This window comes from Cyclopterus lumpus, chromosome 15 (genome assembly GCF_009769545.1).
Source record: "Cyclopterus lumpus isolate fCycLum1 chromosome 15, fCycLum1.pri, whole genome shotgun sequence".
NCBI classification, from domain to species: Eukaryota; Metazoa; Chordata; class Actinopteri; order Perciformes; family Cyclopteridae; genus Cyclopterus; species Cyclopterus lumpus.
In genome coordinates this window covers 17,003,390-17,017,212 of record NC_046980.1, presented here as the reverse complement: position 1 = coordinate 17,017,212, position 13,823 = coordinate 17,003,390, and the positions used below count along the sequence as shown (strand labels likewise).

The 13,823-nt window shown below is 41.9% G+C and overlaps 1 protein-coding gene across 1 annotated transcript; it reads left to right on the top strand.

Moving 5' to 3' along the window:
* Nucleotides 1-1,591: 1,591 nt before the first annotated feature.
* Nucleotides 1,592-10,150, top strand: b3galnt2 (beta-1,3-N-acetylgalactosaminyltransferase 2). Its single transcript, XM_034552405.1, has 12 exons — nucleotides 1,592-1,888; nucleotides 2,545-2,671; nucleotides 3,041-3,141; nucleotides 4,877-5,076; nucleotides 5,285-5,380; nucleotides 6,412-6,519; nucleotides 6,626-6,704; nucleotides 7,160-7,343; nucleotides 7,640-7,765; nucleotides 7,940-8,099; nucleotides 8,171-8,227; nucleotides 9,165-10,150. The coding sequence occupies exons 1-12, from the start codon at nucleotides 1,780-1,782 to the stop codon at nucleotides 9,300-9,302; spliced, it is 1,485 nt and encodes a 494-aa protein (XP_034408296.1). The 5' UTR covers nucleotides 1,592-1,779; the 3' UTR covers nucleotides 9,303-10,150.
* The last annotated feature ends 3,673 nt before the right edge of the window (nucleotides 10,151-13,823 follow it).

Genomic DNA, 13,823 nt, shown 5'->3' with positions numbered 1-13,823 from the left:
TACACTGAGGATAGAAAGAAAAGTGTCTTCCGACACCGCGGGGCGCATGAAGAATATCCATTATAACGATTCGGGGTATCGGCCACTGACTCATTTTGTGTTGCAGCTATTCCACGTTTCCATCATGCATGCATTTACCGCCTCAATTTTTACCAAGTTTGGTTGATATTGGTTACTGTTTCAATTTGGACATGACAACAACTTTTATGGGAAACTTTTATAAACCAAAAACTAAAATAAGAAATACAAGAAGTAAGTCTTAATATTATGCGGCATGCACAGGGTTCTCAGATGGGACCTGAGTAGATACAAATAAATCTATATAGAGCCAAAAACAAGTTATGTGAGCTGCGTGTTCTGAATGTTGCAACACAAAAGAGAAAAATTAAATTGAGATGGAATAATATGAACAGAGAGTTTCAACATATAAATAAAAAGTTAATTCCGAGTTGGAACATGTAGACAACAAACTAGCAAATACAAGGGTTGGATTTCCGCAGCAGAGCAGGATGTTTGTTTGTCTTTCAAGAAGCCCTGGCCATGCTATGAATAGTATTTTTCATTCAAATGAATAATGTGTTGCAGAGAGAGAAATACATCATTGTAATAAGTAGGAATATGAAAAAAAAATTATATAATGCACAATGAAGTAATTATCCCCAGGGCAGTAGGTTATCTAATACTGAGAGATCTGTGCTGGAGCAATTTTCCAAATTGAGCAGTGAGCCCCCAAAGTGTATGCAAAATACACAAGAATAGTCATAATTTCTGATAAGATTATGTATCTGCACTTACAGCATGCTTTTTCATTTCTACTCATAACATTGGTGTATAGTGTTTCCCATTATTATGTTTCCCTTCCAGAGATGGTAAATATGTTTTAAATAACATGTATGCAACATCTTTACAAGCATGGAAGCAGGCGCTCTTTTGATGGCGTGGTCCCCTCTTCCTCTCCAGGAGAAACTCTGGTGCTCTCAGAGTCAAAAGACATCCTCTTCAAACACCCTTCTCCATGCACAATAGATTCCATTTAAATGATTCATGCGCAGTACAGAGTGAAAGATTTAAAGTTATGTTCTCATTTTAAAACTGCAACATGTCACCTGTGTTTTAGTGGGTTCAAATCATTATGTGTATGTCCTTGTTCCATGCTGAGAAGGGTTTGCCCCACTTAAATGGGAATTAAAAAAAACGACTCTTCATTATGTGATAAACATGGGAAGATGTGCCACAGAGACAGTATAGCTCTGATCAATGTTTTAATGTCTCGGTTTACTTCTGAGGATATGTGATGAACTATGTATTGTGCTCAATTCAGTTTACTTATATGCGGTTTGAGTGGAAATATGAACTGTGTGGCATGCCCTATTTATTTATGGCTCTTTATGGAGAATGATTTTTGTAAAATAATAATGATAATAACAAACTATCGCATTTTGTAGTTAAAAAAAAAGATATATATATATATTATAAATTATATCCTTACCCATTTTTATATTCGTATTGTATTATACCGAAACGGTTCCGAATGGCCAGAGAGCGTCAAACTCCATCACCCAGAGTGCACCGCGGCAGGGCTCCACGTCTCCCATTGGCTGCTCTCTCCTCGAAGCGGAGGCAGACATGAGGCGGTGGTGAGAGCCAGGCGGAGAGCTGCGGAGCTGAAATGAAGCGCACACGCGGAGCGGCTCACTCCGTGCAGCGCCGTGCGGCTCAGGAAGAGGCTCCGCGCCGCCAAAACTGAAGGCTGCTCCGGCTGAATGAAGGGCTCCGTCCATGCGGAGGCTAGCGCTCATTCTGCTGCCCTGTGCTGTCGCCGTCCTGGTGCACTTGTGGTTGGCACAACGACCCTCCTCCACGCCGCCGGACAGCAGCACACACTCGGGTACTTTTTAACAACAATCCCGGGCTTCACCTCCTCAAAGCCGCGCAACTTTTTTTTGTATACATCCGACCGAGCGGCTGGTTAACTTTGCTTTTATCTCTCCGTGTGTGTGTGTGTGTGTGTGTGTGTGTGTGTGTGTTTGTTGTTGTTAGTTTGTGGGAACAGGTTGCTGTGCGCGTTCATCTGTGGTGTTTTTGTGGGAAATGACGTGAATGTAACAGTTCAGTAGCGTTGGGCGTTGATGGGATAGTCTAACGTCTGGAAACGAGCGAGCTGAGCCTCTCTGTCCTGTGACTACTACTGATCTCTGTGCTGCTTTCAAATGGACGTGTGACCAGGGAGAGGAGTGTAGTTTATCCTCCTTTTTAAAGCGTGAAGACGATTTCAATCACGTCCATTCTAGATGCATCTCATAGTAAGAAGATATTAGAGAAAACTGCTGTCAGGCATGGGACGCATACACCAAGCATTCCTCAAAGTGTGATTTAAAAAAAAAAGAAATATATATATATATATATATATATAGTTTATGTCTGATTGTTGCCCTATTGTAGTCCCCATCCTTCTCCTCAGCCGCCTCATCACTGAATACCAAATGACGTCCTTCTGTTTTTCTCATTTAAATATTTTAGCATTGCTTTCTTTTTCCAATACAGATGAATCGTTACCTTTCTATGAAGTTTTGGTGGGAGTGTTGTCAGCGAGACACCATTATGAACTGCGACAAGCGATAAGGGAGACCTGGCTGGGCTACCTCCGAGACCACCCTCTCTTCCAGCACAGGTCTGTAGGGTGCAGCTCTAACTTCGGCACTTGTTTTTTTTTCTTTCTTTCCTTTTTGTTCCAAGGACAGATTCATACCGTGGAAATAAAGCCTGCAGCTGTCAGCAAATAACTGTCTGCCCCACCACCAACCCTTTTTTTAAATCTTTACCTGACCAGAGGTCAACATTGTTCTCTCTTTCATTCTTCCTTTTGGTCCATTTCCTTCTCATTCAGCGATCTGAGCAAAGATAAGGTGTGGTGGCCTTTAAGCAACCCTCTGTAACCATGGCAACGGAGATGATAAGATGGACAAGCTTTAGAAATCTTACAGCCTAATATTGCACACACAAAAAAGGAGAATGCAGTCGTGTTTGTGCTCATTTCCAGAGTCGGGGTGAAGTTCATCGTGGGCGAACATGGGTGTCTCATTCCAGAGGAGGACAGAGAGGATCCCTACTCCTGCTCCCTCCTGAACTTCACCGAGCCAGGTAAAATAATAATAATGATGATGGTGATAATAATCATGATCAGCCTCACCCCACTTATGAGTGGGCAGCTGGAATATAGAAAGATACTCTGTGTGTAATCTGTTGCTTAGATGTGCAGTCGTCAATAGTGGAGCAGAGGCAGAATAATAACGGGAGACGAGTTGAAAGAATAAAAGAATGTGAAACACCTTATTCATGTTCACCCACAGCTCAAGGACACCTTTCTTTTCCTTTCCTTACCCAAGGCCAAAGCAGAAATCTCTCCCAGCTGCCGCAGCCGCAAATATAACTGTGCATTAACGCTTGAAAAGGAAAACTATACGAAGCACTGACACACCGTATAGGAAATAATTGAACAGGCTTATCGTCGGAAGGAACCATCACAGTAATGGTTACGTCTCTCACCTTCACAGAGCCAGTTCAAGTCAGCCATTTCACTACTTTTCCCGGTCGCTTCCCTGTTCGCTGCCTTCATGAAAACACAATTACTGCTCATCAGAATGGGCTTTTTCAGACGACGGCCTTTAGGGTCATGGTGGCGCTCTATTTCGCCGGCTCTCTGCTGTGTTAATGGTTGTAAGTGCTGACGTGATTTGCTTCAGAATATGAGGCGAACACGCGGCGTGATGCTCGTTGTGATTGGGAGAGAAAGAGACGCCGAGTGCTTTTAAACACAGTTGGGTACCTGACTTAGGATTCAGATCAAAGCCCACATTAAACAGACATTTTTATTGTTGTTGAAATTTTGCTGCATTCATCTCACAGGATTGTTCTTTATGTCTACAATAAGTGGAATGCTATATTTTCTCTCGTATTATTTTTATACTTAAAAAGGGAAAAATTCAAACTCTTAATGATTTAGTTTTTTAAATTATTTGTTTTTACAATGTTTGATTAATCGTTTAAGCTCTAGTCAAAACAAATCAATGTAATATCATTTATTTTACTATCAAGGGCCCAAAAATCACAGCTTCCATTCAAATGTGAATATTAGGCGTTTTAATTTTTACATTGCATAATTTACTGTTGAACTGTAAACAATGTAGAATATTATACACCTTTTAGTTGTTGCCCAATATTGAGAGAATAAAAAAAATCACCATTACATAGTAAATGACTGTACATTTTCTGTTATTTATGACTTATGCCAAGTTCGATTAATTTTCCCCCCAGAATAAACTATCAATCTCACACTGCAAAGAGCAGTACTGCTTAAATATGATACATGAGCACAAACTAATCATCTGGTAAGCATTGGGAATATTAAACAATATATGTCCTCACAAACTGGTCAAATCCTGAAGCTCAATTCCACTCAGTGTGAGAAATATTTGGTTTGATAAAGTGCTTTTTTCTCTTTGTCTGTGTTCTTCACCTCTAATTGTCTTTGTTTTGAAGTGAGAGGCATAACTTGTGTAGAAAGCATATAAAGTAAAAACCCTACTTCCCTTTCACAGCCTTGATCTTTTCATTGATCTCCCGGGTAATAAACTGCTCTTTTGTAATTAAGAAACGACACTCACGAGCAGAAGCTCGCTTTGAAGACGAGCCGTCCCAAGAACCAGCGTCTCAAAGTGCTGAGGGTGTAGCTTTACCAGAGTCTGCCTTCTCTGAACGCTCGGCCTCCACCCGAATCACTCGGTCTTCGTCACTGGAAAGACACAGTCAGCATGTTGGGACTGTAATACATTTGATGTGTGCCTGTGCAGTAATCTCTGCCATACCTCTGTACCAGTGGCCGGCCGGGATGCGGAGATAGAGATCGTGAGGGTGCCTGACCCCTCAATGCTCGCCTCCTCCGACGCGTCGGCCATCGCCCTGGACTTCAAGGTCCTCCACCCAGTGGTGATCACCAGGCTCGGGGTGTTTTCCAGCGGGACCCAGTCGGAGCTTCAGAGCAATGTGACAGTGAAGCTTCTCCAGCTGGACCAGGAGGTAACGGAACCTCCACCTGTGAGCTTATTGCATCCCCTATGCTGCGTTTCTGTGGAGGCCGGTAGATCCACAGCCTGGGGGGAGCTGGAGGACTCTGTGCTGCTGGTGCTCTCTACTGCCTCAGTTAAAGGCCCAAACTCCGTAATAAAGTCTGTAATTTAACAGTCTGTGGATGAAGGTACATTTCTTTCTCTTTTTTTTTTTGCAGGAGGCAGTGGTCACTGCTCGCTTCAGTGCCATCAGCACAGGGACCCTGGTGAGCGGGCTGTGGTACAAACCAGTGGAGCAGTTCATCCTGCCGAAGGTCAGGTTCTCACTTGTGTTTCTAATATCAAATATATATATATATATATATATATATATATATATATATATATATATATATATATATATATATATATATATATATATATATATATATATATATATGGGCTGCACGGTGGTGTAGTGGCTAGCACTGTCGCCTCACAGCAAGAGGGCCGCGGGTTCAATTCCCGGTCGGAGCGGTCCTTCTGTGTGGCGTTTGCATGTTCTCCCCGTGGCAGCGTGGGTTCTCTCCGGGCTCTCCGGCTTCCTCCCACAGTCCAAAGACATGCTGCAGGTTAATTGATCTCTAAATTGCCCAAAGGTGTGAATGGTTGTGTGTCCCTACATGTGCCCTCGATGGACTGGCGGCCTGTCCAGGGTGTCCCCTGCCTTCGCCCTAATGAGGATAAGCGGTATTGAAAATGGATGGATGGATGGATATATATCTCACACACACATACTTACTTATTTACTATTTAAATAAAGGAGTTCCTTCAAAGAGATTCCTCTGAAAACCATAAGCTGAACACAACCGTCTAAAATAACTCCAGAATGTCTGAATTGATCTCTTTTATCTTTTCCTAGAATTATAACAAATTACAATGTGTAGTTATCTCCAGGACGCATCCCAGAAAATATAATGTGAAATGCCCCAAAACTTAACACCAGGTTAAAATGCAGTGTTTTTCTGTCGTCTCTGGTTGAAGGTTTTAAGCTTATTTTAACTGACCACACCCATCATCAACAACATGCTTTGTTGCACCTGAATCCACACCCAGTAGTGATGTCACAGGGTCCTGGAGTACATCTGTACATCCCTGCTGCAAAGTGAGGAGTTAAACCATAGCAAAAACAGTTGATCTTATGACAATAAATAAACAATAATAAAATATTGAAATTGTACAGAGGACATGATGTCAGTGTCCTCCCTGGTAGCTCAATGTGATGTCAGTGTAATGTTGCTCAATTTAAATAGTGCTTGACAACACAATAACGTGCCACATAATTAAATGTCTGCTTTGTATCCAGGGTTTTGAGGGGACGCTGGTTTGGGAGAATATGGCCTCTACTGGATTGACAATAGTCAACTCGTCTGTGCAGCTCAATGATGGAGGAGGTGTCCTCAAGATCTCATCTGTACGTATCGAAAGGGAATCATAAATACATGTATTAAGAGTATTACTTCTAAAGTGAAGGAAATACCTTATATTTTATTTTTTGTTGCTTTCTTCTTGAATTGCAGATCGCTGAGGGCATATTGCCTCATAGAAGTGCACGTGGATTTCCTGGTTTGGCTGGAGGGTTCACATTCACTATCTATGGTTGGTCCAGCAACAGAATTTAAGTCAGAGCTTTTCACGAAAACAGCGTGATCAAAATCAAATGAGCCAAGTGTTGTAAAAAGGAATCCCTATGTAGAAGAAACACATTGTTCTCTCTTGCAGGTTATTAGATTAGCTCCTTTTTCGCCTCGGGGCTCTTGCATACCTGCCAAATCGAAATCACATTTCTTTTCCTCCTCTCTACCCTGTTGTGTTACATTATTGATGCACCTGCATGTGGTTGCATCTGAGTTACGGTAATCTGGGAATGGATTTGTAGCCATTTTGGGTGAAAACAAATTCACCATCCAATGTCTCTGAAAAAAGAACTTATAATCCATTCTGTAAAATTATTATTATATACAAAATTATATTATTATTATTACTATTTGATGGTTTTTGGCAGCCAGTAATTTAAGTTACAAATCTAAATTTGGAAAATAAAATCTTTTTAGATGAAGACGGTCTGTCGGGGCTCCTGTGGGGTCGTCCGGCCAGGATGGAGCACCATGCCTCCATGCTGAGGCAGGAGGACGCCGCCTTGCAGCAGGAGAGCCTCAGGCACGGCGACATGGTGTTCGTCGACGTGGTGGACACCTACAGGAACGTGCCTTCCAAACTGCTACAGTTCTATAAATGGTATGGCAAGTGCTAATGACTCGATTCTCTGTCTTCAAATTGCCTGGGCCCTCTGAGGAAATCAGCAACCTAAAATGAAAGTGTGTCGTCGCCTCAAAATGTCTCGCTGTTAGAATCACGATTGCAAAATCATCAGGTAGCGAAATAGTGGTCTTAAGCTTTGGGAAGTGTTTTATTTAGTTGCAAGACCTCCTGACCTTCATTCTCGGTGGTATTTCAAAGTAAATCCACTCTGGGATATTGCCAAAAATCAGAAGGTGGGCTTTAATTAAGGTTGCAAATTCCCTCTCCGGCAGGTCTGTGGGAAACGCAGACTTCAATTTGTTGCTGAAGACGGATGATGATTGTTACATCGACGTGGACTCTGTATTAATGAAGATTGACCATAAGGGTCTCAAGCGCAGCAATTTCTGGTGGGGGAAGTAAGTACAAACTGATCCTGTTGACAATGTATATTTCGCCGGTGATTTTAGTCCACTTGTGTTAGCAACTTAACTTCAGTGCACTGTCGGCAAAACTCAAGATGAAAGACTCGGGGATGCTCTGTCAAAACAATGGAGGGATGTGAGGATAATGTACGTACCATCCTGACCCAGTTTCAGGCAGAGCTGGGCAGTGGACCGCATTGGGAAGTGGCAGGAGCTGGAGTACGCTAGTCCGGCATACCCGGCATTCGCCTGCGGCTCGGGCTACGTGGTCTCTCGGGACCTGGTCCAGTGGCTCGCCAGTAATGCTGATCAACTGAAGGCCTACCAGGTAGAGTACCCAAGAGGAAGAGACTGTGTAGTGGCAGATCGTCGTGAATATAATGGGTTTCTTGTTTTCAGGGAGAAGATGTGAGCATGGGAATATGGATGGCAGCTGTCGGACCACATAAATATCAGGTAAGAAAACATAATTACATCCCGAGCTTCCATCTCCACACAAATGATTTGGTTTGGTACACATGTATGTGTGTTTGTGAAATACAATGTATCAGTTTTTCGGGGATAGAATGATGAAGTCCTACCCTTTCCATCATTGTCCCTGGTGTCTTCTCAGTCTGCTATCGATCTAGATGAGAGGCATTCGATGTCTGACATTAAGAATTATGAGGGAAAAAGAGTAGTCATAGTGGAAAATGTATTCATGTATACAATATTTTTCACGAGGGAGAAGATGCACGTCTACGATTTTATGATATAGTTTAAGATGCAATATCAATAGAAAGGGAAAAATAAGTGTTAAGCTGTTTCTTGGAATTGTAATATTTGCCTCTAACGTCAATTATTCAAGCAGCCTGGTATTAGTTTTGTAAAGATGAAGATGAGCTTTCTGGCTTTGTTTACTGTAGGTTATCAACCAAGCTCTCTTGTAACTCTTTTAGTGCAGTTTGAAGTGTCACTTACAGGATTAATTGGACAGTGGAAAGATAAATGGGAGAATAAACTAGAGACCATCTTTTGATGGCATCGCACGAGGCCAGGGGGTGTAAAGTGGGGTGGACCACACACATCTGTGATCTCGGCCATATTTTCGATCTCAACTACACACCCGTTGAGTTCTGTGACTGCTTAATGCCCGGTGAGGTACTCTAACCATCTTCTGTGGTCGTTCCTGATGAAGTCGGTATCTCCTTGACCACATCCTGCCTTGACGGCTCACACACGGGTGAACAGCAGAGTATCTTTTTAGCAAAGACCGCCGTTACAGCACAAATTGTGTGAGCGTTGCTCGTGGTTTAACAGTTGAACCTGAAGAGACCTTGACCAGTGTGAGGCTAATAACCAAATCAGCCTGTGCATGTTAACACACTGTCCTGCCCCTTTTTGCTGTTGCTAGGACCCCGGCTGGCTGTGTGAGAAAGAGTGCTACCTGGACATGCTGTCGTCACCCCAACACACCGCCGAGGAGCTGCACATCCTCTGGGACAGGAAGAGGGCCTGTCAGGACCCCTGTGGTTGTCCCTGGGGCCACTAAATTCACTCTCATTCACTCTCGCCAGGCCGCGCCGTGGGTAAACTCACTCGCCGCTGGTTGTCAGTTCAGTTTCTGTGGTGTCCTTTTAACCCCAAACTGAGTAGTTCACTGTTTCATCTGTTCCAATTTTACGATAAAACAATTTTGAGTTTTGAAATGTGGGGAAATAGTCTTTTTAAAACTTTTAGATTTCATTGCAGGTTCTTAATATCCACAAAATGGTATTAAATACCAACATCATAAAACATTTAGCAGCTTCAGAGTATGTAAAGCTCTAGCATTGTGTCAGCATTTGTATCATGAACTCAATTCTTATTTTTGAGATTGAAAATGCCTTCAGTGGAACGGACAATGTGGACAAAGACTGGATTAAAAGATGCTTTAGTGACGCACAAGAACCATGTGCAACACCAGCGTGTGGTCCTCATGTAAAGAATCACTGCTGTAAGACTTGAGTACTCCAAATGATCATTATTGGCACCCTGATACTTAACAGACTTAAGCCTTTTGGTTTAAAATGGATATTTGATGGAATGACTGCACTTACATTGCTATGTTTTGTAAATTATTGTCTTAAGCGTTTCACCCTCTTCCTCTTCTCGTAGATTCACAACAAGCTCTCACAAACAAACACACGATTTGTACTTTAATTGTCATTGTGCCGCTAGTGATCTGGCCTCACTGTATTTGTTAGGTGTCATCCTGTGTGTATGTCAACACGCGTGATGTCAACACCCGGTTGAATAAGGCTGTTTAAACAACCAGCCAGAGGGACTGGACAAGACTCACTTGTTTAGCACTGGTTTCTGAAACCCTCCTCACAGGTAATAAAGTACACTTCAGACTGATGAATGACTTCCTCGCTGTTTGTGTTTTTCCGGTCGCGGCAATAAAGTCTCGGGGGCTGATTGTGTGTTGGATCCATGTTGCGCCTGAAGCGTTGCTGGAGCCGTTAGTGCTGCTCGGTCAGCACCAGAGACACTCGCAGTCAGCAAACGGCCGTTGCTCGTGCTGTTACAGAAGTCGGTTTCTTCAAATTAAAAGGAATGTGAAATCACTTCCACGATGGGATTGTTTTTCGGAGACGCCGCTGGAATGATGAACGGGGAATCCTGTGGAGTGTTGTAGGCCCCCGCATTGATCCGCTGAACACATCCAGCCTTTAACTTTCTCCAAACCCTCTCGCCGCCGCTCCTTCACTGAGCTGCATTTTAAAGTCATATCTGCTCTGCTCCGCTGTAGATAAGGACGGTAGTTTCATCAGCCTCTCGCTGATTTTGCTCAGATCCCTTCAACATGAAGAAATAACATGCAGATGGGGGAAAGAAGAAGAAAAAAAGCTCCCTCTCATCTCTGCTCTAGTGCTTTTGTAGAAGATTAAGTTATTGAATTGGTCTGAACTTTGATGAGCGCTGTGGGGATATTGTCCCTTACTTCTGTAAAATGGATAAGTTATCAGCATTTTCAATTTTTCAGAGAGCTCCACATCTTCTGCCTCCTTGGTTCTGTGAGTGTGTATGAGCCCGGTCCTCTCATCCATAGCCATCCAACCAGGCAGTTCAATCAACCACATCGTAACAACTTGAGACAAATTGTACGTTTGCCTATGAATTGCAGTACTCGACTGCAATTTACATGCCTCACTCAGTCTGCATGTAGTTTAACTGTTTGCGACTTTTTAAGATTTCAACTGGTCTAAATTCCTGCCAATATACAATGAGGGGTATTTACATGTACAGAGTACTATTCCTGAGGAGTAAAAATGCTGCCGTTATTGGCACAAGCAAGAGTTAAATGGTCTGAAAAGGGAACACCACTCAATAATTTCTTTGTTCTGTGTGAGATCAATAATTCGGAGCATGAAGTCTCTCCTAAAGCTGATTGTTTGAAGAGTGATCACAACTAACCAAAAAATGTGTTTCACTACTAACGGGGATAAGGAAAATATCAGTAAGAATATCTGATTCATCCATGTTTGATATAAATAAACCCCCCACGTTTTGAATCATCTGCCCTTAAGCAAGTGTGTAATCTTTTCCAATAGACATCGGGAGCACAATTCCCTGAACCACTTACTTATTTTCACTCTATTAACATTTTGCCGTGAATATGCAATTATCCGTTTAGCCTGTGACAAGCACTACTCTGAGAAAACAGAGACCTTGGCCGCTCACGTTAATTGTATTTATAAAATCCTTTTCATCTCAACTTTTCTTAAAACTCATTGCTCTGCAGATTGAATACAAGAATATGTTGACATTACACATTTGAGTCCTATATTCTTCATGTCTGGTTTCATTGGCAGACACAATTAGTCTAACCAATGAGTGGTCAAGGTTTTTTTTTTGTCTAATGTTCCCCAACAGCTCATCAAACGAGTTTAAAAACAATGAACAGCACTCTACATGTTCCAAATATTGTCTTATGTATGGATTATAAACAATGTTATTAATCACTATAAAGATGTGTATTGTTGTATTCGAACTTCTGCAAAGTAAAGACGATGTTTTTCCTAACTGTTCTGTCTTGCCTCAGTGGTGGCTTCAGCCTGAACAGTATGTGGGAAAAAAATCATAGTTTATGTCATGGTTAAAATAAATAAATAAATCAAGTATTGTCTGTAAAAAAAAAAAAAAAAAGGCTGTTAAAAAAAGTCATAAAAAGGTTATATATATATATATAGTTTTTTTATAGCACCATTTTGTATGGCATAGCATACTATAATATTCTTAAGACAAAATATACAACATCATGACATTTGTTTCCAAAATCAATGAATAATCAGTTAAATAATTGTGATATAAATGTTGTTTATACTATATATGACTACAAAAACTACAAACGTTACTACAACAGCTTCTACAATACTACTGTAACAGACTGTCTCATGTGTGTTGGTTTTGGAGATGATGTGTCCCTGCGGGGTTGCCGTAGAGGGAAAAAGTAGCTGGACTGTGGGGGTACAAACAATAAAGTTGAGAGTGAAGCTGAACGACATGTCCGATCTCCCGACTCCGTTTATTAACCGGTTATAAGTGAGCCTCACATGAACCAAGAACACTCGGTTACACTACTGCTGCCACAACAACAATTACTATCTGTACTACTCTATTACTACAACTCCTACAATAAATATCCTATTAGTATTTTATTCGATTGTTACCAAATGTTTGTTTCATACACTCCAGCTCTCATCTCCTCCAAGTCTCTTTGTCCATCAGCAGTCTGGACAGAAAAAGAGAGACATTCACACCTACATTTACAAAACATAAAGTCTCTCCAGCTACATGAACAGATTTTGGTTTGAAACAGACTGTTTTCATCACCTTTTCCTGAAAGATGGATCAAAACCGGCTACAACAAACAACACAGCTGTTAAAATGTACTTCAATTTAATTAATATACATGTTTACATGATATATATTAATATTATTAAACAATTCCCCTTGAATTCTGATACCTCTATGTGACCTACATAAGTAAACTAGACCAGATCAGCGAGAAGATTGGCTATTTCTATAGAGTTATTTTTAAAGCGGGTCGGAATCAGATAAAGTCGTGTTCATCAGGAACTCCTTCAGCTCAGACTCCAGCGGGGCCTCCGGCAGCGAACAGCCCGCCGCGGACCGACCCAGTTCCGGCTTCGCCGCCGCCAAGAGAGAGCACAGTGCCCGGCAGAGGCGTCGCCTCGCTGGTCCTCGCTGGTCCTCGCTGGTCCTCGCTGGAGCAACCAGAACCGGTTGCTCCAATGAGCGGTTCTCTAAAGGGACTCTGGGCTCGGAAACACCACCACCTTTGTCAAGAGACCGACAAAATGAAAGTTCCTTGTACAAAAACAATAAGGAAGACAAATGAGCTTATTAAATAGGCTGTAATGTAAAGTTATCAGTAATTACTGTTTATTTGTCAGTGAATAAATGCTACAACTTGTGTGGAGACCCAAGCTAAGTTCCAATGTTTTGGCCTCCACACAACCACATGCTGATTTAGGGGGAGAGGTTAGCCCTGAAATAAGCAACCAATCAGCCACCCTTAAGGTGGACTGGCCTTGAAGGTGGACTAGCTATGCTCCTTCAAGTGACAAGCCGATCCTATGATTTTTAGCTCCCCATTTATTTTCCAATATTTCTTAAGTTTAAACGGTAAGTCCTAAACATCCCGACTGCAAACTACGCTCGTTCAGGAGAACACACTGTTGACGGTTCAAATGCCAGGAGCAGCATCATGTCGTGTATTTATTGTGTAACAGTCAGAAAGTGGAACATCTTAACAATGATGACTTTGAAATAAGATTTCAAAGTCATCGTTAGAACTGTAGTTTAGTGATTATTAAGTAATCCTATTGGTACTCGGTATCGCCACGTAACCAAATGTAAGTGTTTGATCTGAAAACAAGTGTTATTGGCACATGCCTCGTAGTTAGCATTGACACTGGAGAGTGCTTTACAGACTAATGTCGAAAAAATGCGAAGATGAAGAAGAAATTGCATAATGTTCATGAATAAAATGACAAAGATATAC